Raw genomic sequence first — 24,635 nt, 5'->3', positions numbered from 1 at the left:
TCAACTAAACATGTAATATTAATGTAATAATATAAACGGTAACCCTTTTCAATAAGGTTACATGGTTAATTAGTTAACATTAGTTAACTACATTAGGTAACATTAACTAATAATGAACTTCACTTATAAAGCATTTATTTATATTTGTTAATTTCAACATTTACTTATACATTATTAAAATCTTGTCAACATTAGTTAATGCACTATGAACTAACATGAACAAACCTTAAAGAGCTGTATCTTTATTAACTAATGTTAAGATTGATGCTGAACAGAGGTGTTGTTCATGGTTAGTTCATGTTAACTAATGCATTAACTAATGTTAACTAATACTACCTTATTGTAAAGTGTTACCATATAAACTATGCTGAAGATACGCGCTAACTACGTCAGGCAGCACAGACCTGTTTCTTGACTAGAAACAATATCAGCCGTTAGCACATGCAGGAACTAAGTTTTTTTTTTTAAGATATTGCTTTTTTTCAGGAAAAATTGCCAGAAAAGTACAAAGAATTCAAAAACGTCAAGTGTTTGTCATTTTCTTACAATAAAGAGTATACAAGTTTAAGAACACAAATAATGGTCTGGTTTCTACAACTTTTACTTTTATTTAAAAAAGAAATAAAGATTTGACATTTACCGTGATAATTATCAATATCGACTAATATGAAAATTTTTATCGTGATCATTTTTGGCCATATTGCCCAGCCCTAGGTGGAAGTGGTCAAACAATAATGATGGTGCGTTCAAGTCCTCCTGGGACGTTCGTATTTACAAAGTGAGAAGTCATGTTTACGATATCATGTGCGTTCAACTCTCTTTGTTCGGAGCAAGATGGCGGTGTACCTTCTTTTAATGAATTTCACGAAAATACAGCAAGGTTTGTTAACTCTGCTTATTAAAAATTAAGGTCAAAGAATGCACATTAGGTGAGTTTTAATTATATGTTTAATTAATCTATGAAGCTACTGTAAACTGTATCGTTATAATAGGCTTATTGTTATATTACAATGCTAGCTTACTTTACCTGACAGTGTCACTGCTACATACCCGTTATATTCAACTATAGACATTGCTTCCATTGATTCCGCCATGTTTCTCATGGACACGCCCCCAACTCGTACAGATCACAGCTTAAAGAAAATCCTGAACTTCCCACTAGTATTTACAACTTTGTAGTGGCGTTCATGTTCATTCAACTTGTAAATACGATCTTTACGACATGAAAATGGGTTATGGGAAATATAGTCCATGCTGAGATAACAAAGAAACAAGAACGGAAGGAGTGCCCTCTGGGGTCTATCATGGCAGGCATGACACCACTTTACTTAAATATAAATCGTTTAATATAAAAAAGACATAGAAATCAGTCACTGGTGTAACACTGCATGTTGGAGAGAAAAAAAAGTTAGGTAAGGAACCATTGAAGACGTGTTGTTGAATTATTAGAATAATAATGCACACCCGAGGTGGTAATGCGGTCACGATGCGAAGCGGATTCAACGGCCCGGAATCAGTTATTCTCCTTATACTACGGTTACCACACCTCAAAATATTGTTCAGATGATTTATTTCAAGACATTTGTCACGTTTTGTCCTTAAAATGCTCTTGTGTGCAGGACAAATTTCTTATGCATCTAAACCCAAGCCTCCGTTGCTAATTTCAAAATGTAATTTTAGAGCTAGTAACGGAGGCTTGATAGCATAATAGTGCAGTTATTAAAACAGAGAGAGAGAGAGAGAGAGAGAGAGAGAGAGAGAGAGAGAGAGAGAGAGAGAGCATATGTGAATTATTATGAGTTCTGTGCATCTACTAATACGAAACTGCAAGAACAGTGCCGTAATTATCTCGCAAGTGAGAAATGTCATGTAGCTTTTAAGTTGTTAAACTATTTTACTGATAAAATCATCAGAGCCGCGCTGACAACTCGTTTCTGTGTGAATGTGTGTCCGTAGTGTATGTGTGTGTGTGTTTGAGAGGGAGAGGGAGCAGAGAGAGCGGGAGAAAGAGAGTGTGTTTTTCATACATAATAAAACGCAAATTAATCTGTCGTTTTTATGCTATGGTTACTTTGATGGTCAGTGACGTTGTGAGTTTTGATTATTTTGCTGTTGTAGTCTGTAAAGACATTTGAAATAACTGAAAACATTTGGCGAAGTGATCTAGAACTCTAATGTGGTCAAAACCTGCCTGGAACTACTTTAGCCGTGCATTTCCCTGAAAATAATTGCACACCTTAGAATGTTTGTCAACCAATCAGATTCAAGCATTGAACAGCCATGTAGTATGATATAAAATATATTAAAATGTATTAATTGTATTACATTAATTAAAATTATAATTATTTGCATATGTATGTAATGGAGTTGCTGTGCGAGTTAACCTCACTCCTCTGATCTCAAGAGATGCTCTAGCGACTGACACTAGCCTTTAGCGGATCCGGGTTTGAGTCCGACTTAGAGTGGACGGTTTGAACAGGAGGCGTTACACATAGCCATTAAATAAAGAATATTTAAAGATGTTATAATTATATTCATTCAAAAGGTGGCTTCAGATGGATTGCCGTACTCACGCCAAGACACTTGGTAAGTGTGCTCTTTGAACACTTCTCTATGTTACATGAAAGAAATATTAATTTTTTAAAAGTTACGAAGTTCAAAACATAATAAAATGCCTTCAGGATCTTTTCTGCAGGTCTATTTATGTTCAAAGAGCCTTTCTTTTGTCCTCCATAGTGAAGATATATATTGTCATTATGCAAATGAGTCAGCCAGCGATTAAGCTGCATAATAGATCAGACTCGTGTATTAGCATTGCTTTGATAATCTAAAGAAATGGTCCTTGTGTGCTTTTTTTTCTATCTTAGCCAGACTAATCAAAAGAAAAAAAGTCTGAGTCAGAATCACAGATCATATCATATTTGGACAGAGTCGCTATCATTATTGACGAACTGTTTTGATATGGGAACAAGCCGATTGTGGCTCTGACTCTTGCTAGGCAATCATGCACCTGTTTCCGTACAGCTCTTTCCATACTGCGGACAAAAAGAAAGATGACGGGGGGATGTGTGTACGTAATGAGGATAACAGGAGAACTGAAAGACACAGGAAGGGCAAGAGATGGAAGAGAATAGGATGAAAGCGGAAGGTGGTATCGCTGTAAATTTTCGTCTCGGTCTGGGTAAAGAGGGTGTCAGGTAGATGCAGCCAGAAAGCTTTGATCCCCTGGGCATATGGTATCCACACTGATCTGTATTCAGACTGGTTCCCGCAAAAGTCTCATGCACTTAATATTCTTACCATTCCTGTGTGTGTGTGTGTGTGTGTGTGTGTGTGTGTGTGTGTGTGTGTGTGTGTGTGTGTGTGTGACTGGCATAGAGCTATATTATAATATATATGAGAGAACAGGAAATAATAGAAGGGTCATTTCTGTTATGCAGTTTTGAACTGTGACTTGAAAATTAATATGCTTGTCTAATATAAGAAAGTAGTTCCAGAAAAGCATATACCACACTTTCAGATGTGTTATCAGAAAGTTTATTAATAATTATAACTTGATTAAATAAAGCACTACAGTTATCCACTGAAAGTGACAGATTGAGAATGTTCATTTTGACATTTAACCTTCTTAAAAAATGTATACATGCAGTATCATGATATTGATTTATATAATTCTGCTGTTGTTTTAAACCAAAAATAGTCACCTCCTGATGATTATGTTAGAAATTAATTGGCTTTTAGCTTCTTCTTTTTATTTTAACGATGATGATGATGATGATGATGATGATGATGATGATGATGATGATGATTTGCAAAAGATTAACAGAATGTAAAGTGATATTGGGGACATAATTAATAAATGTAATAATACACATAACATTATGACCACTGACAGGTGAAGTTAATAACACTGATTATCTCTTTACACAGCACCTGTTACTGGGTGGGATATATTAGGCAGCAAGTGAACATTTTGTCCTCAAAATTGATGTTTGAAACAGGAAAAATGAGCAAGGGTAAGGATTTGAGATGTCAGTATCTATCAAACGTGTTCGGAGGAAGACAGGGTCATGTGTGGCCAAGGCTGATCAAACAGATGAGCTACTGTAGCTCAGATTGCACAAGAAGTCAATGCTGGTTCTGATAGAAAGGTGTCAGAATACACAGTGCATCGCAGTTGGTTGCATATGGGGCTGCATAATAGCAGACCAGTCAGGCTGCCCATGCTGATCCCTGTCCACCGCTGAAAGCGCCATCAGTGGGCACGTGAGTATCAGAACCGGACCACAGAGCAATGGAAGAAGGTGGCCTGGTCTAATGAATCATGTTTTCTTTTACATCACGAGTGCGTGTGTGTTGCTTACCTGGGCAATACATGGCACCAGGGAAGAAGGCAAGCCGGCGAGGCAGTGTGGCAATGTTCTGCTAGGAAAATTTGGGTCCTGCCATCCATGTGGATGTTACATTGACAGGTACCACCTACCTAAGCATTGCAAACCATGTATCGTTTCATGGAAACAATATTCCCTGGTGGCTGTGGCCTCTTTCACCAGGATAATGCACATTGCTACAAAGCAAAAAGGGTTCAAGAATGGTTTGAGGAGCACAATAACAAGTTTGAGGTGTTGACTTGGCTTCCAAATTCCTCAGATCTCAATCCAAGAGAGAGCATTTGTGGGATGTCCTGAACAAACAAGTTCTTGATCCAGGACTTAAAGGATATGCTAAAAACATCTTGGTGCCAGATACCACAGCGCACCTTCAGGGGTCTAGTGGAGTCCGTGCCTTGATGGGGTCAGGGCTGTTTTGGCAAAAGAGGGACCAACAGTAAGGTGGTCATAATATTATACCTGATCTGTGAATATATTTATCAATTAAATGTGCACTATGTAGTACTTTTGCAGTAAAATATCCACAAAAAAAGGTCAGTGTTATATATTTTGTTCTGTTGAGTACTTACAATATCCCAAATGTCTCCAACTATTTGTAAATTGTGAGAGGATTGCTATTTAACCAAAGAGCCGGGACGTCTGAGAGAGTCGCCTGTCAATTGCGTCTCATCTGCGTTACCCTCGGTTTCCGGGTTTATTTGCAGAAACGCTTTACTCTTAGCAGTGTGAACAAGTGTCACAGCAGCCGCTGAGTGAACGCACAGAGTAACATAATAACATAATTTTAAAAACACTTAAATGTATCTAGAAGAGAGGGGAAGAGTAGAAGACAATAAGACTGAGGCGGTGAGAGTGTGACAAGGAATAAAAACAGCAAGGTGACCCACCCGATGAACAGGGTTTTACAAGGTCCTCCTCTGTAAGTCGAGGTTTATGCACAAAACAGCGAATTCTAATAAAGCCCAGGCAGTGCATGAGCACTAACTTATTACGATGGGGCTGATTATTGCATACAGTGGGAATGACAGGCTAAAGGACACCGTTAGATGAAGTGTATGGGCTCATGTCTGTGGGCTATAAGCTTTTGCTGTAAACTACTCACTTTGTATTCCAAAGACTCGCAGCTCTGCGATGCTTCGGAGGACATTGATAAGTTATATACATCAGTTTTTGCAAGAGAGGCACGGTCAGCCATAAATCACTGCTGAGTTATAGACATAAGCTTATATTTGTATGTAAACACACGAGTTATGCAGTTCCTATTAAATACAACTAAAATTAGTTAATGTTATAATTACTTGAGTTTGTCTTAGTAGCTGAAGGAAAAAAAGCACACGTTGCATCAAACGTGCATTGCTTAACAAAAATATTTATATATTAATGATGTTTGTGTGGCTATATAGCAAGTAGTTTTTCATTCTTTCAGTCTCCTAAGAATATTTTCCAGTGTTTGCCCGCAGAACCATCCAAGCATAAAAATGGATAATCACATAAATGCTTCATTATGTTTTCATCAGTATACATTTAAAGCTCCCAGTAAACACTTAATAATTGGGAAAGTAATTGCACATAGCTCAACGGGGGCAGGGGGCTTTGATTAATTGTTGGTCAGGTAGGAGCAAGTTAAACATAAATAGGGGGCAAACACATAAAATGACATGTTTTGGTTAATTATTTTTCAGAAACTGTTGTAGAAACTCATTTCTGATTGAGAGATTTGAAAATGAGTTCACATCTGTTTGTATTTTACGCTTTCTGCCTAGTTTAACATTCACAATGCTCCCAATATCAAACTGCGGTCTGTCTCAGTCATATGAGAGAACTTGGCAAATTCTTCTGCAATATTACAATTATTCTGCCTCAGAAGTTTTCTGCATCATTTTGTGATGTAGTTTTTTTTTTGCCAGAATTCCTCGCTTGTGACCTTCGCTTATTTCCACTGCCTAATGCAAAATCTCTATTTCCCAAGAGATGCTTGCGTGGTTTGACACCAGCCACGTCTCTTTGCCAACTCATTGCCGCTTAAACCCATTTCAGCGGCCCTTATTTTGAAGCTAATTGAATTCTCCAAATTGACATTGGCCTTTTAAGACAAGAAGTACGGTGGCCCTCAGGGGATTCAGCACAACAGCATTAGCAAAGCAAACAAAGCAAAATAAAGCACAAAAAGATTAAACATTTCTAAAAATATTTCAGTATATTGGGGACTGGAGGGTCACTTGGGGAATTATACCACTTCTGCAATATTGCAATTAAAGGTGAAAGGTGACATTTATAATTTATGTGGCACTACTGGCACCAAGTGAAATTGCCAAAAATATTATTTATTTTTTTAGTGTTTCCTTTCTTTTTCTTCTACTATTCAGCCAAATTCAAAGTCCTGCTCCACACTTGATTTTATCTATCAGTTTTGTTTTATAATGATTCAAATGTACATGCATAGTATACATACATGCATACACATACAGACACACTCAAACACTGTACAAGTAAGGTTTGTTGGAGGCGGTAACCGGCGAAAGTTAAACATCACGGACGACTGCTGCATAAAATAAAACAAAACAAAACAACAACATCAAGCCCAGGCCTGGTCCTTCACTGTCGTCCCTCCTCCTTTTATTCTTCCGGAACTTCACCGTGGATCTGAAGACCAGTGTGGGGCGCAGGTGACGCTAATCAGCACTCGCGTCATCGTGTGTCCTCCTGGCCACAATTACATTCCTTATTCCCATATCATAATATCATTTTAATTACTTTTTTAAGCTTACGATCACACTGGTGTGATCAGGCTAGGCTGGTCCCTGTAGCATATAATCAGGTCACATCATGAAAATGTTAAATTCAAATTTCCTTTTGTTCTTTGGCTGGCACTGAGATTTTACTTTGCAGACATTTAAATATGTTAGTACTAGCAAAACAATACATTTACAGTTTGTCATCGCCATGGAAATAATGTGATGTGTTGTAAAATAACGGTCACTTTAAAAAAAATCATGCTGAGGGGGTCAGCTAGAATATTTTAAATATTTGACGTGTGAAGGGTTAAGGTGACAGTTACACTGTACGTTGTACTTAACACTGAGTAATACTAATTAACTATGTACTTACTATTTGTTATCCTTGGGGTAAGGGTTATTTTATTTTGCACAAGAATGCATAATTTGCTGTTATTACTGGAGGAAGTACATGTTTTTTTACAGTGCATTTTCCCTCCATATAAATTGTTGTCTTCAACACTAGCACTTTGACATTTGTTTGAAAACTTACAGACACCTGCACTCACAGGCTGTTTTTATGTTTTGTTTTAGTCTGTATATAAGAAAGATTGCTTATCTCAGAGAGCTTATCTCCGGTGTGCCTTTAGGACATCTATTGACTGCACTGCTCTGCCGCTGTTCTAAAAAGAGGTGTAAAAATCTATCCCCTCTTCAGGAGAGCCATGCTCTTCGAAGCGCAGGAATTAATGTAGAGGGAGGAAATGAAGCTCCAATTTCGACATGGTCCGCATTCAGGCTGGGACAGTAATATAGTCTGAGAACTGAGACCTTGTTGAAAAGCTTAGTCATTCTTCCCATGTTGTCGGTTAGCATATTAAAACTCTGATAATGAGACAGATAGAGCCGTAACCGGCAGCAGCTCCCGAACCCAAACATTTTTCATTTTAATTAACGCCTAACCAAGGTGACACTCATCTTGATCAGCTAATCATTTAATTTATTGCTCAATGGCCGTATGTTTTAGTAGTTAGAGGTAATGTGACAGGAGTGAAAGGAATCGGTTTTTGCTTCATTTTGATGGATAAGAATGACTTTAAAACACATCACTAAAGTTTTAGTAATCTGCCATAATCCCTATTCAGACAGGACTAGTTTTCATGGAGGATGTTAGAGAAATTCATCATTCATGTTACTTTGTGATTTTAATCCTGTCCAAATCTGCCATGTGTGTGTTTTCATCACACAACCTCAGTAAAAAACTCCAGGCCATATTACCTGCTGTTTTACAGCAAACTCAACGGTCCTCTGAGAAATCGAATCCCATTCAAATGTGAATATCTGTTATCTATCTATCTATCTATCTATCTATCTATCTATCTATCTATCTATCTATCTATCTATCTATCTATCTATCTATCTATCTATCTATCTATCTATCTATCTATCTATCTATCTATCTATCTATCTATCTATCTATCTATCTATCTATCTATCTATCTATCTATCTATCTATCTATCTATCTGTCTGTCTGTCTGTCTGTCTGTCTGTCTGTCTGTCTGTCTGTCTATCATCTGTCTGTCTATCATCTGTCTGTCTGTCTGTCTGTCTGTCTATCATCTGTCTGTCTGTCTAGCTGTCTGTACTTTTTTGGTTGTATCGATTGTTATACATTATTGAAACAATACTACTTCCAGGGCCCAACCCTTTACTGGGCAAAATTCTCTGCACTTCCCTGACCTTCATGTTGCTCAATCACTCCAAGGACAAGCCTCCTTTAAGTCCAAAAGCATATCCACTATATGACTTTATTATTCTCATATTTATATGTACTCTATTTGATTTAAGAGAAAATGCTTTTCTGCTCTTTTTAGAACTGAGTTATCTACAGTTCCTTTTAGATAAAGCTCAGTCTTGGGATAAATTATCTAATTCAGGCCCTATTCAGATTCACTGGGGTGTGATGTATGGTGACACAGCTGGAGTTTCTGCTCTCGGTGTCACACAATATTAGTAAGTTCTGGCAGAAAAAACACTTGTCCCAATTGTGCTGTCTTAAAGTTATGATATTGATCAGCAATTATGTGTTCCCGTGATTAAAGAGGCTGTCAGTCGAGTGACGTCATAATGGGGTATTCATGGAGGTTGTAACACCAGCGAAGCCACATGATCGATCACGTCTTGGTCGCTATCATTCTTTAAGAAATATAAAGAATTTTTTTTCTCTTTTTTGCTACTTTTATTGATCATCTTTTGTTGGAGACATTCTGCACGAGTTTTACTCGAAACTTTTTTTTGTAACTGAGCAGTGATGCTAATATCCCAGAGTGCTCTGGAGGGCAGAGCTTTTGAATCTTTCAACATCAAACTAGACAGAGACACTTGTGTTTTCATCTGAGGAAGTGTTGCTGTTCAAAAGTTTGGGGTCAGTAATATTTTTTGAAGAAATGTAATATTTTTTTTTTAAGCAAGTATGCATTAAATTGATCAAAAGCGAAAGATAAGAATTTACTAAAACATTATTCAAATAAATGCAAATATAATTATATTTGATTCCCAGAGCATATGCAGTCTATGCACACTGTACTGTCCATGTCCAGAAAGGGAATAAAAACATCATCAGAGTAGTCCATATGTGACATCAGTTGGTTGATTAGAATCTCTTGAAGCATCGAAAATACATTTGGTGTATTTTTGGAAAATACATTTGTTATTCACAAATAACAAAAACTACGATTTTATTCAGCATCAGTCTTCTCTTCTGCATTTTTCAAACCTCAAAGTGAGTCATTAAAGGAGTACTTCAGCGCTGGGAAGATTAACCTGTATATAAACTGGGTCATTAATGTAGTAGAAATGTGAAATTATTTTTTAATTTGGTGCTTTCTAGACTGAGAAAATACAGAAAATGTATTTTTGTCTCATGGGGATGAAAGACTACAATGCCCAGAATGCTTCGCTGCCCTACGAGGCCATTCCCAAAGCCACCGCTACTACATTACTGAATCACTGATCACTTTCCCACCGCGACCGCGATCATCTTCATTAAATCAGTTCAGTTAGAGAACAAACACTACAATTAAAAACTGAACGTGTGTCTTCAATATGTGATTTAGCCGCTGAGGGAGTCCACAGCCCAAAATGCTGCAGGAGTCACATTGATCGTGCTCAGCTCGTGAGAGCTGAGGTAAACGCGATGGCACTCACGGCATAGATTCGCAGCGCATGTTCAGTCTGCTGTGTTTTCAGTTCAGGCCTTTGAAAGCTTAACTTTCATAGGAATTAGTTTGAGAAGTTGAAAGACTTACTTTGCTCTGCTGGCCGCACCGTTTAAACATGAATGCCTGAGGCTGCAGCTGAGCTGAGTGCTGTGAGTGTGATCTCCTATCCCCCATGCGTGAGTTGAAAACATGCGGAAATGGCTCCCTCTGCTGGCTGTAGTCTTTAGCCTCTGGCCAACAATTCCTCCGATGGGAGGAATTTTTCCAAAAATAAAATGCATACATCTCTTGTCTCAGGGGGATATGAGGAGGGGAAGCACAATCATTTGAATATACTCCAGTGTTTCTACTGATTCAAAGCCATATGCTAATCGCTGAAGTAACCCTTTACTGACATCAATTTCATTTTTGGGTGAACTAACCCTTTAAATGTACATATAAGGAACAGCTGGAGAACCAATTTGCAACTTATTAGGTCAATTGGCAACATGATTTGGTGTAAAAAGAGCCTCTTAGAGTGGCAGTGTCTCTCAGAAGTCAAGATGGGTAGAGGATCACCAATTCCCCCAATGCTGCGGCGGGAAAATAGTGGAGCAATTTCAGAAAGGAGTTTCTCAGAGAAAAATTGCTAAGAGTTTGAAGTTATCATTATCTACAGTGCATAATATCATCCATATATAGGCGGCACTCCATCACATACAGGAATGCTACTGTAATGGAAATCACAACAACTTTTAATCACAACAACTGTTAATACTTCCAGAAAGCATTGTTGGTGAACACAATCCACCGTGCCATTCACTGCTGCCGGCTAAAACTCAAAAAAGAAGCCATATCTAAACATGATCCAGAACAAATGACAGTACAAACAGTAATAGCGTAAATGTAAATCTCGTCCTGTCTCTTGCAATCAAACTCCCACATACGCTGTGTAACCTACAATTTACAATAATTGTCATCAAAACTTTAGCCATAGTTTACATCAGAACATCCCTCTAGAGTACACTATTATACTGACAACATGACTAAGCAATTTGACTGTTATCCGCACACAATGACACAAGGACTTGCCATTCTGATGACACTGATATGTTCATTGATGCAGATATTTATTTTTGAGAGATGAACTAATGATTTTGAGCAAGAGACTGGCTCTTGCAGGTAATCAATGATGTTTTGCTATTTGTATGAATTGTTTTGAGAAATGCACTTACTGTTTTGCAAATATCGAGGATGATTTGAGATGCCAAAGTGAATGAGAAACAGTAAAGGGTCATTGATTATGATTTAACTTTTTTAACTTTAGTTAGTGTGCAATGTTGTTTGAGCATAAACATCATCTGCAAAGTTAGAACACTGAAAGCTTAATGCAAAGGGAGATGTTTTCTTCTACAGAAATAACTTTTTTTAAAGCATAAAGACAAACTGCTTGTAGGGAAGCTTATTCACAGGTTAGTGGCATCACTAACCCTAAAATTTACATTAACCCTGCCCCCAGGAACATGCAACAAAGGGGGTGAGGCTATGTTGAGAAGAAGAGTTGTTGCATTAGAGGACATTTAGAAGTCTGCTCAAGCTGTCGCATCCGTCTTTTAATTTATTGCAATACAGTATGTAACACAAATTCAATAGCATGTCATAAAAGCAAGATAACAAAGTTATAACCGTAATTAAGCTTAGCTATACCTGTTCATGATATATTCTCTTGTTCAGTGGGCATCTTAGAACAGTTCCCACACGAGCAATTTATAGATTAGCATGACAGAATATGTTAATAAGTGACTTGAAGATAGTTAACTCCACATCACATCCGCTACATAAATTCATCAACTAACCATTTAGAAACATCCTGTTGCATTCTACATGTTATCACTTCTTCTTGAGTCTCTTGTCCAACTCCGGCTGCTAACACAAGCTCTTGAAGCTCTACCCACTTCTAGGCCAGATGCAGCTGCTCATTTACATTTAACGGGACACACAGAAAAATGACATGTTTTTGCTCACCCTCAAAAAATGACAATTTTAACATGCTGTAAAATATTATTTAAAACAAAAATTTAATTAGCACAGCACACCTTCAGGGGTCTAGTGGAGTTCATGCCTCAATGGGTCAGGACTGTTCTGGTAGCAAAAGGGTGACCAACTTGTAAATAAATTAAACTTGAATAAAGTTTAGTTCCACCCTAGCTAGTTCCAGTATTTATCTAGTTTAGTATTTATCTCTACGGAGTCTAAGGAGCGTTTCAGTTTGTTTTCCAGGTGAGGATGAATTTGAGTTCAAATGTGTAGCAACCAAAGTTTTTAACCAAGGGTATCTACAGTATGTGAAATCCGCATAGGTATTCAGAATAAGAGTTAAAGGAAGTAAAGGAAATGGATCACATACATCATTGTCTAAAGTTGCTCTCTTGGACTCTGGCCCTGGTGACAGTAATATATTAGGTCAGGACAGGATGTTATTATTATTTTTTAATGTATTTATGCATTCAGCCAAGTACATTGTGGAACTTTTTTAAAAACATATATATTTAATAATTTTCTATTTATTTGTTCACTTTGCCAATTTTGTTCTTAATCTCATTCTTTTCCGGTTGCTTCCTTTGGGTTTCCAAGAAAAGCAACTTTCTAGACTTGCTATTCCTCAATGTCCAGTACAGGGCATTAGCCTCATGATCAAACCAGTCAGTGAATTTTCCTCAGAAATACTGTGAAAATAAATGGTCTGTCATGTGATGCAACCAAAAAGCATTAGTTCCTGTTGGAAGGCTCTACAATAGAGCTCATCTAACTTTCAGCACCATTACCACAAAAACACATTGTTCTGAAGAGAAAGAAAAGAATAAGGGCTAGAACAGTTCAGGCATGATTAGCATTTTCTCTGTTTCTGTCTGCATTGATTGAGCTGAGTTCAAATCCTTGTGTCTTTAGATCGTTTGATAACACAAACACTAGTGCTGTTCGACAGCAACTGCAAACCAGACAGTCAACAAACCTACATATCCGCCGAACAAGACTGTCAATAGACATAACTAGATCAACTTAATTTAAAGGAATATTTAAATCAACTCAAAAATTAAAAGTATCTCGTAATTTACTTACCCTCAAGCCATCCTACACTGTTAAAAAAGGTTGCTTCCTTAAATATTTAAGTACATTCAACTTGGATGTTTAAGTAATTTAAACTTAAATTCTGTTAAACTGACTTTAAAAAATGAGTTAAACTTTGTAAGTATATTTGTAAGTATAACTTACAAAAAAAGTTGAAAATCGCTTAACTGATTTTAATGGGTTAAAGCAATGTAAAAAGATATGTTGATCATTTTTTTGCAGTGTAGGTGTATATTGAATTGATGGATTTGTGTAAGAAAAATATCCATATTTAAAACCTGTATAAAGTAAAATATCTAGATTCTGGCGGACCGCCTTCCGTATTCAACTTAAGAAGAAAGTGTAATGCCATTTGTAATTCAAAACACTTACGATATGTCCAATGTCATCGTTGACACAGTGTCACATGCCTGTCCTGTCTTGTGTGCACATGTGGGTTTTGTTTTGAGTTTATGTTTTATTTTATAATAAATTATCATTTTCTGCACTTGAGTCCTCGCACCCTTTTCCCTTGTCTGTCACGTCACAGACAAGGGAAAAGGGTGCGAGGACTCAAGTGCAGAAAATGATAATTTATTATAAAATAAAACATAAACTCAAAACAAAACCCACATGTGCACACAAGACAGGACAGGCATGTGACACACAGCTACTCTTTTTCTCTAAGATGAATATGGATGCTGGTCCACCGGAAGCTATTTTACTTTGTGTTGAAGCTATGTTACATATGGATATTTGTCTTACACAAACTCATCGATTCACTTCAGAAGGCCTTTATTAACCACTCGGAGCCGTGTGGAGCACTTTTATATCTACTTTATGTACTTTTTATATATTTGTATGAATGCATTTTTTTGGGCTTCAAATTCTGGGCTGCTATTCACTGCCATTATAATGCTTGGAAGAGCCAGGGCATTTTTTTTTATATAACTCTGATTGTATTCTGATTGTATTGGGTGTTTTGAGGGTGAGTAAATCATGGGCTAATTTTCATTTTTGGGTGAGCTATCCCTTTACGGCATGTGATACACATCCAGCATAGCGTCCAGTTCTGGCAGGTCTTGTTAGTCAGGTTCGCATCAGCTGACTGCCACACTGTAAAAATATTTTGTTGGTTTAACTGAAAAAAGTAAGTAACCTGGTTGCCTTAAAATTTTGAGTTTATTGAAATTAAAAATTTAAGTTGATACAATGAAGGAAATTTATATTTAATAAATAGAAACTCAAAATATTATTGTATCTGAACCACATCATGAAAATAGCAAAATTTTGCATGATTCAATGCGTCATCACAAATAAAACACACACAGTTACCCAATATGCTTACAACATCTTTTAATAATATTTGAATAGAGGTTGTCGGTTCTCAAAAATATTAATTGTATTAACTCAATTTTTTAATTCCAATGAACTCAAAATTGTAAGGCAACCAGGTATCTTATCAATTCTAACTATAGAAATACGACATCTAACACCGCATACATATAAACTCCTTCAGTACTATCAGGAGCTGCTGCGTTTCTCCAGAGCTCATTTACCCTCCTCCACCCCCAGTTCCTCCTCTCGTCAGGTATTCTAATTCCCCTTGAATCAGACTGAATTCCTGAATTATTTTGTACGTTTAATATAATGATATATGCAATACATGATGTTGGTTCTGTTCTGTTTAACCTAAGGGTGTTATTGCTGCTCTCTGCTATGCTACATGGATGCACAGGGGGTTCTTGTCCAGAAAAGAACCATACCGGAAATCCAAACTATAATGCTAATAGTCAGTCAGTCATCTTTGATGATAGTGGCTCTGACAGAACTGTAATCGACCAAAAAAAAAATGCAAGCAAATAAGTGAGCTAATTATTTACCTAGCTAGTTTTCCCAATTGGTTTGCAAAAGTGTTGTGGTTTCATCCTTTTGCTGGAGAGCATGCCATTCCTAAGCTGAGCGTAACACTGATCGATGATCATGTTGACTCTGGAGCAGTGCTTTTTGATTAGGAGACTAATTAAAGGGAAAGCTGCTCTCAAGAAGAAAGGCTGAAACCTGAGGGAGGGAAAATACAGAGGAGGGTTAAAGACCGCACTAGTCACTCCCCATCATGGAGATGTGAGTTATGATATCAGAAATGAACCAAAGGCTTGTTAAGTCATGTTCTCATTTAAAAAAAAGATTTCAAATGTGTGCTTTGAGACTCAAGTGTCTGAATTTTAATATTAATATTGCATATTAGTCTGCTCCTAAAATATTAGCATTTCTTCTTTTAACTTTCTCACTTTCCCTCTCCTCAGGGTGGATTTTATAAAGGTGTGGCGGGATCTCAGGTGACTCTGTCCAGTTTGGTGAACCAGAGCAGGGCTATGCTGGAGGAACAGGCTAGACATCTGCTGACCGAACCGGAGAGGCAGACCATGGGTTACTACATCCAAGAATACCGTGATGGTCACATCGGTGTTGAGCAGCTCGTCATGGCCCTCTTTGAGCTGTTCAACACACATGCCAAGGTGGAGACATTTACATTAGTTTACTCTTACAAATGCATTGTATTTAAGATATATATTGTATGTGTTAATGCATTCACTGGGAATCGAGCACTGCTCTTTAGAAAAAATCTCTTTCAGAATTTAATACTCAGTCCTTTATTAAAACCTTTTATTAGCTGAATGAATTATTATTAATAAAACACAGATAGAGACACTATATCCTAAAATGTCCTCAGTATATTGGGCCATCGTTGTCTGGTGATTTACAGCAAGTATATAAGAATATATTACATTCACATTTATGAATATATTAAAACCCCTGAGATTAAAATAATCAACACAAGCCCAGTCACTTTCACAGCTCTGTACGTGTATGTATTTGCAGTTCTCTCTGCTGTCAGAGGTGAGGGGGCTCGTGACCCCTCAGGATGTGGAGAGATTTGACGGCCTGGTTCTGAAGCGAGAGATTGAAGCCCTGAAGGCAAGGCAAGGAGGCGGAGCTGGATTTCAGGACTCCTTCTCCATGGTCTCGTACCCTGATACGCTGGCCTCCTCCTCAGCCAGCTTCATGACCAACACCACCCTCAGCTCTGCACGGGTAAGAGGAGGCATCGACATTTACAAAGAGATCAAGAACTTTCCTCGCACATGAGCAGGAGCGCCTGTGCCACAATTATTATTGAATAAGACCCAGTGTCTGTATCTATCTTTTCAGACAGGAAGCGTTCTCCACGTCTATATTTGTGTGGGATGAGTGGAAGGCATTGTTGTTGTGTGTGTGTGTGTGTGTGTGTGTGTGTGAGTGAGTGTCTAGTTATGAGTGTGTGACATAGACATAAAAAGCCGTTCACAAAATTGGTGGGCAATTTGGGCACAAAGAAGGCGTGTGTGCAGATTACAAGGATACAAGATGAAGGGCTCTAAAGTTGCTGTGGGAAACAGCTTTTGTCCTTTCTGTTGGAGGCTTTTATGCCCGTCGCTCGAAACCTGTCTGTCCTCCTGTCTCACTCTATCTAGGCATGTCTCACCTCAACTCATCTACGTCTCGTTGTGAAAGTGCAGCTGTTTAGATTTGTAGCAGTCTCAGGGGTGTGTGGTGTTAGTGTGACAGATGGAGAAGTATTTTCTGACGGATTTGTAAGCTTGCTGACTCCCGGTGTAAATTGCAGGAACAGTTTAACACACAATTCCCTATCCCTCTCAATAAAACAGGAAAGGCTGCTCTGGCTGATAGATATGATGGAGGTAGGTTAAACAGTCACTTACCTTTACAAAATGTTCCGCAGTAACCCTTGTTTCCACTATAGTAACTAACCCCTTGCACAAGTACTGTAGTAGTTATCAGCGCAGTTTGTCCTGCGTCATTTGTTCAGAAAATATGAATGATACAGAATACTGAGAAGTGTGCTATTACATTTCAAATTGATTCGCTTTAGGATTGAGCAATAAAATGGTTGAAAAAAATCACTATATTAACATTGAAGGAGGTACTTGAACAACATCCATAGGGACCAGAATATCATAGAGACTTATGATGGGGATGTTTTTGTCTAGTAACCAGCCACCTATAACTACACAGGAACACAACAAATGTTTGTAACTTTATAGCAACCAAAAAAAGCACACAAAAATGACAATTAGTCCATGATTTACTCAACCTCAAGTCATCCTAGGTGTATATGACATTCTTCTTTTGAACGGATACAATCAGAGTTATATTAAAAAATGCCCTGGCTCTTCCAAACTTTATACTGGCAGTGAATGGCTGTTCCTGTTTTGAAGCCCATGAACTCTTTCCCTGCCAAACACGGAATTTTACGGGTTTCCGTGTTTTCACTGTTAGACGCTAGGTTAATATTTCCGAGCTTATTTTAACTTTATTTCAAAAAGTTGCTTTTTTTAAACACTGGCAGGGAAAGAGTTAAAGGGCATCTATTTTTATTTTATTTTTTATTTTAAAAAAATAGTTTTTATTTTATTTTTTGCTCCATCCTCTGTGCTTTCGCCTTTGTCACCGGAACTTACGCTAAGCCTGCGTTCTACGTCATAAGCTACCCTCTCGTGAACGTGCGTACGACTCCGATTGTATTCGTATGAAAGAAGAATGTCATATACACCTAAGATGACTTGAGGGTAAGTAAACCATGGGGTAATTTTCATTTTTGGGTTAACTATCCCTTTAACTCCCGAGCAATGACCCACAACACCCTAGAATTGATTCAGCGGCACTCAAGTTATAATTAATTGTTTAATACCCATGAATAGTGGAAAATATGGTTACTATTGTAAAGTTTTGTAAGGGTATGTATATAAACATGCATGATAACAAATGTACATCCATATAGTAAATAGTATGTGTGTGTGTTTTGGGGTTGGGTGTGTCTCTTTTGCAAACCAAAACACACACATAATAAAGAATTAGTTTGCTTTTGCTACAGTGTGGGTTTCTTTTGAATACACACACAAACATGCACGATTTTATTAGATCACATTCTACATTCTCTGCATGGGTTGTTTCCTCTGAAAATCACTCACGTCTGATGTCTGTCTGTGTGTATATGTGTGGGTTGCGGTGATCAGACATAAGTACATGCATGCATGTAGTAAATCAAAAGTGTGTCCGCTGTGACTTTGTATCTCTTCATCATGGGTCATTTGTGTGTGTGTGTGTGTGTGTGTGTGTGTGTGTGTGTGTGTGTGTGTGTGTGTGTGTGTGTGTGTGTGTGTGTGTGTGTGTGTGTGTGTGTGTGTGTGTGTGTGTGTGTGTGTGTGTGTGTGTGTGTGTGTGTGTGTGTGTGTGTGTGTGTGTGTGCGCGCGTACTTTGGAAATGAGCGAACATATTTGTATGCAAGCTTTGTTCGTGGCCCTCCTCTGTGGATTGGTGTTGTTGTAAGCTTGCCAGCTCTGGCTCTGGTAATTACAAGAAGCAGCGGCGGCCCACACCGCAGCCCTGCGGAGCACCGCAGACGAAACGTTCGCTCTGGGACTCTCATCCTGGTACAGCACCTCATCAGCCATATGCAGAGCTGTCACAGCAGATAAGCCCCCCCAGACAAAAAAAAAAAAAAGAAGTCTCGCAGAGAGCATTCTGATTTATGCTTCAGTGGAGCACAGCAGGGGATTGTGGGAAGGTGGAGGACCTGAGCCAGCACATGTCTGTGCTCTTCTGTCTGTTTTAGTTTGATGAAGGAATGATAAAATATCTTATTTGTTATTATTTTTTTGCTCCTTAAATGTTCAATACAAAGATATATATTTTTCTGTAGATCACACATTATAGGAGTAGTGAAAAGCACATTTTTCTTAAGGTTTGCCTTTAGCCCCGTTGTACCTTACTGTTAAACAGAGACCATAAATTGGCCAATGTTGATTTTAAAAAAAATGACAAATAACGCCCGTTATGTCGGCCTTGGCAATAGATCAGTCGACCACCAGTAAAAACACAAGATGCAAGTCAGTGGACCGGAAAAGTAAGGTCTAGAGATGCTTTTCTTAGGTCAGCTTCTTTTAACTTGAGCGCTGCATTTTTAGAATGCCGTGTCGTGCGTGAGACGCATGGACAAAGGTCTAAAACGTCCGTCTACAGCATTTTTTCATTGAAAAACAATGGAAAAGTACACGGTGAAATGGAAAAGTGTGGTCTGTGTGAACCGGCCCTAACTTGTTTGAAATGTTGTAGCTACCAACTCATTTTATCACACTCTAAAAAATGCTGGGTTAAAAACAACCCAAGTTGGGTTGAAAATGCACCGACCCAACAATTGGGTTGTTTTAACCCAATGGTTGAGTTGTTCTTACCCAACAATTGGGTTGTCTTAAGCAACATTTAACCCTACCACTGGGTTAAAACAACTCAACCACTGGGTTAAAACAACTCAATTGTTGGGTCGGTGCATTTTCAACCCAACTTGGGTTGTTTTTAACCCAGCATTTTTTAGAGTGCATGAATCAGTATTTCACTAAACAGAACTGACTCATTACAAGAGTCATTTGTTCGCATTGTATATTTATTTTTTGCATGCAGCTCATGAAGACAATTGAGTAGTGAGAGTCTTGCAATTATTTCACAATACACGGCCTGAAAATGAGAAAATAATTCTGGTCCATTATTTCTAATATCTTTCTAACAAATAGTTTCAAATGTTTTCAACTGTAAAATATAGAGGTGTTATATGTGAATTATGAAATATACAAATACACAGGACAAATATTATAAGAATGACTGCCAAAACAAACAAAGGTTATCTGATCAAGTAGCAAACAAATTAGCCCATAAGTGGCTCCCTTTGTAAGTGGTGTGCAAGCAAATAAAGTGAATTGCTGAGGCTTTTGTTTTGGTCGAGGGGAGTGGTAGTCGATGAGGTGAATCACAGGTCTGAATGCATTGAACCGCCAAAGTCATAAAATCATCTCTCTCTTATAGCAACCCGAGCACACGCACATGATAAATCAGGGCTTTTCTTGCTCTCTGTGTGGTATGTGTTTGTGCGTGAGAGACGAGTGTTGGACACAAAATGAGACTGGATGTGAGATTGAAATGTGGGATTGTAAATGCAATTGTTTTGATGCCGCTCTGTGAAATGGGCCCTCAGCAAAATGCAATTTGAATCGGACATTTGTTTAGGGGATAAACACACAGCTGTGTTTTTCATTTGTTTATAGTCTCTTGTTCTGGTTTTTCTCTTTTGTTTTTCTCTCTCCCAGAATGACGGTGTGGCAGAGAACAACGGGGAACAGTCTCTCGAGCGTAGCAATGCCCTGCCAGACATCTCTCTGGTAAGCCCTTCAGTTTTAGAGGGAGAACAGAGAGAAAAGGGAGAGTGTTATTGTCCGGTGAGGTGCGGAATGGAGGACATTGTGAGAACTGGCATTGAACACCTTGAAAATGAACAAGGGCAGATTCTGACCAGTGTGATGATGGCTTCAATATGAAACTCCGTTATTAAAACTGTCAGCATAGGGGTGGGTGGTATGACCAAAATTTTATGTCACAATATAGTAATTAAAGTAATGTTTTGTGTGTTTATAGTCATGCTCATAATTATTGGCACCCTTGGAAAATATGATCAAAGGCGGCTGTGAAAATAAATCATTGTTTATTCTTTTGATCTTTCATTCAGAAATCGCAAATATCGAACTTTTCATTGAAGTAAAACAAATGAATGCGTTATTTCATCATGTTTTTCTCTAACACAAGTTGGCTTAAATTGGTACCCATAGAAATTCTTATGAGTAAAATATCTCTGAAGTATATTCCCCTTTATATTTACAATTTTTTGGATGTCCAGCAAGATTGTTGAGCTTCACAAAATAAGAAAGTGGCTGTAAGAAAATAGGACACGTGTCTATATTGTCTTAATGCACAGCTAGAGTTTGAGTGGTTAAAGGCGCTCTAGGGGTAACAGCTGGAGAATTGTGGAAATAGTTCAGTCTTGGGACCAGAAAGCTTAAAAATAAAAAGAGGAAAAAAACAAACAGCACCTACATCACCAGGGAGGGTTTGAATAAAAATCAATTGAGTTTGTCAGACATGACAGGAAGTTCAAACGGGATCAGTTTCTATGGTCAGATGAAACTTTAAAAAAAGAGCTTTTTTGCAGCAAACCCAAGAGATGTTTATGATTAAATATACTGCTGATGTCGTGGGCCTATTTTTCTACTGGAAGTCCTGAACATCTTGTTCAGAAACATGGCATCATAGATTATATCATATACCAACAGATAAAAAAGAAAATAAAAAATTATGGTTGCTGCTAGAAATCTTATAATGGGCCGTGGTTTTATCTTCCACCAGGACAACTATCAACAACAAACACAAAAATGGGTTCCACATTGAGCAAAATTCATATTTACCAAAGGTGCCAATAATTCTGGCCAGAACTATATAAACTAAACTGTGCTTTACATGCACCAGAATGATTAATCCTTCAGTCCTAATCTTTATTTTCACATTACTCCATGTTTGTTGTCACTGTGAGGGAAAACGTGTTAAGCAGTCCTGCACATCTACAGTATCATGGTATAGAAAATCTTTACCAGTTGACACATTTTATACTGTCATGCCACCCAGCCCTATCTCAAACGGTTCTAAAGGCTTGGCTACTCAGACAGTTGATGGTTGTTTGAAGGAAAGAGTGAAAGAGAGAAATAGAGGAGAGGATGACACTGTCGCTGATGGCTGCTCGTTGTGAGAGTGATGGCCGAGGAAGATTGGGGTTTTTCCACAGAGAGTTTCTTGTTGGTAAACTGATGAAAGACCAGCACAAGTCAGGAGCGTGTGATTAGTAATGTTTCAGAGGAACGTTCAGGCCCAGATAAAAACCCACCCAGATGACTCACATTTTGGTTTGATTTCTTTCTGATGTCACTGACACCTCATTCATCTAGCTTCTGCTCACCCTGTTCAGCCTCAGTTTGGTCATGTCCTGTGTTTTTTTTGTTTGGTTTTGTTTTTTGCTTTGCCTCTTGGTCTGAATGAACCAATTGTTCTGAGAGAAATTGTTCTGGTCCTCAATGCAATGATTTGTGGGTAATTGTCGTATGATTTATGTGTATGGCGTGTGTGAAAATGGTGCATTGTAAGTTGCTGCGATTGTGTTATTGAATGCAAAATGTTTTATTGATCTCCTTTGAAATATATAATGAAATATGGCATCACTAACGCTCTCCTCTTTCATCCTAGGATGAGGTTCATTCCAACTCAGATTCCCCTCCTTCCTTTAAACCTCCTCCTCCCCCAGGGCTTCAGCACCGTCCCGGTCGAAAATCCACACTTAGTAAACGTCTCTCTTCCAGCTCCTCCCAATCGGGCTTGTACTTCACCGCTCCTTCTCGTTCCCATACCAAAGAACCCAAGCAGCCAAAAACGCCCAAACCTTACACATCTCCTTCTAACACCCTCAAGATAGATGTCCCAGCGCCTCAGCTCTCAATTGTGAGCCAGCACCCGATCGGACCATTCCCTCGGGTCCAGTCTCCTAGTAAGGTGAAGCCTGCCGTCCAATCCTCGTCTCCGAATCCTCCACCCGCCCCTAATGTACCCGCACCACCAGGGCCGCCTCCTCCGCCCCCCTTACCAGATAAGCCCTCCCCTTCATCCCCTGCATCCAATCAGCATTTTGTCATGGTGGAGGTGCACAGGCCCAACGCAGAACCTGATGTGAACGAGGTGCGACCACTTCCACAGGCACGAGGTGAGACTGGATAATTTACATTGTAGGGCAGCTGCAAATTTTGTATATGTCATTATCCAGCTGTCGATTTCTTTTAAATTTGGTTATTTTTAACTCATTTAATGGGTAAACGGTCATTATTATCAATGTAAAAAAAAAAGGTATATTAAAGGATTAAAATTCAGTTATTTACTCACTTTTCTTATGTGTTACATGAATAAAATAACCATGTATGGGTTTGGAAAAATAAAAAACATTTTATGATTTTTGGGAGAACTACTACAGTTGGAGTATAAATGTAAATACAAATTAACAAAATAAATTTCACAAAATAAGACGGCTCATAAAAATTATTATTTTCAAAAAAAGACTCAATTTTGCATGCTCAAAGTCTAGTGACACTTGCTTAAAGGGTTAGTTCACCCAAAAATGACTCACCCTCATGTCGTTTCCTACCCCGTAAGACCTTCATTCCTCTTTAGAATATAAATTAAAGATGTCATGAACTGGCTTTTTTTCTTTTTTATACTGTTGTCTGAGGTCAACTTGACATCCGTGTGGTTTTTACATTCAAAAACATAACTAATAAGTAATAAGCTATTTTCTACACTGGTTTTGAGGCTATCTCCAGAACGCTGGGTTTTGATGGGCGTGCCGCACTGGAGACTTGGAAGTAAACGCCCATGGCTAGGATTGGATAAGATTTGCATATTTAATGAGCTTTAGCTCCGCTGTCATATCTATGCCCCTATCAGTTCAGGTCACATGAGAGAGATTATTTCGAAAGTGGCAAATGCAAAGGTTCTCTTGACCACAGGGCTCGTAAACGTCTTTATCAAGCAGATACAATGATTTATTTTGCATCCCCCTGCGATTGATTGGAATATTATTTCTGTATTGCATGGCCCGCACGATTGGTCGATATAAGCGCGAACCACTCACTCTCACTTATCATTTTGTGGTGTCAATCCTCGGTATGGTCAGGTAGCATTCCCTTCTGTGGATTGTTGTGGATAGTGGATTCGGTACAGTTCTGGCTAACATAGTTAAACCGATTAGTTGTTGCAGTGTGGGTCGCATTGGTCTTGTCATGTTGACGCGAAACCAAAGTGACTACTCAGAACTTTAAAGGGATCTTCTCGCTTGGCTCCTGACACCTATACATGGTGTGAACATCTTGGAATTCTTCGCAGACACTAACACCTGTGCCTCTGGTATAACGCATCAGGAAAACCGCATAATCAACTTTGAGAACTTTAAACCTGAAAAGCTCTTCGATCCCGTCCTTGGAAACTGTGACTTTGCTTCTTCAAATATGCGATGTGGGCTATTGAACACTTGCTTTTTAACTGATAAGGCATCAGTGCTAAATGAAATCATCACTGACGCAAACCTGAATATGCTACTTTTGACAGAAACCTGGCAGGTGCCCAATGACTTCCTTAATTTAAACACCATCTGAGTACAATTATTTCTCTCAACCTCGCCTCCGTCATAGAGGATTAGCTATAGTTTGACATGAGGGTATAAAACTATCTGAGAGTTACATG

General features: G+C 38.4%; 1 protein-coding gene across 5 annotated transcripts in view; it reads left to right on the top strand.

Annotated features, from left to right (window-relative positions):
* The window catches only part of whrna (whirlin a), a 129,311-nt gene that overhangs the window by 94,200 nt on the left and 10,476 nt on the right, over positions 1-24,635 (top strand). For 2 of the 5 annotated variants that reach the window (XM_067423647.1, XM_067423646.1), the window contains 5 exons: positions 15,721-15,933; positions 16,298-16,510; positions 17,125-17,157; positions 20,618-20,689; positions 22,596-23,106. In XM_067423647.1, the coding sequence (XP_067279748.1) occupies positions 15,721-15,933; positions 16,298-16,510; positions 17,125-17,157; positions 20,618-20,689; positions 22,596-23,106 (1,042 nt within the window). The remainder of the gene's footprint in view (positions 1-15,720; positions 15,934-16,297; positions 16,511-17,124; positions 17,158-20,617; positions 20,690-22,595; positions 23,107-24,635) is intronic. The other 3 variants (XM_067423651.1, XM_067423648.1, XM_067423650.1) reach the window with 3 other exon arrangements.

Source organism: Pseudorasbora parva, chromosome 18 (assembly GCF_024679245.1).
Source record: "Pseudorasbora parva isolate DD20220531a chromosome 18, ASM2467924v1, whole genome shotgun sequence".
In the NCBI taxonomy this organism is placed as follows: domain Eukaryota; kingdom Metazoa; phylum Chordata; class Actinopteri; order Cypriniformes; family Gobionidae; genus Pseudorasbora; species Pseudorasbora parva.
The sequence above is the reverse complement of the archived record's forward strand: the minus strand, read 5'-3'. Positions and strand labels throughout refer to the sequence as shown.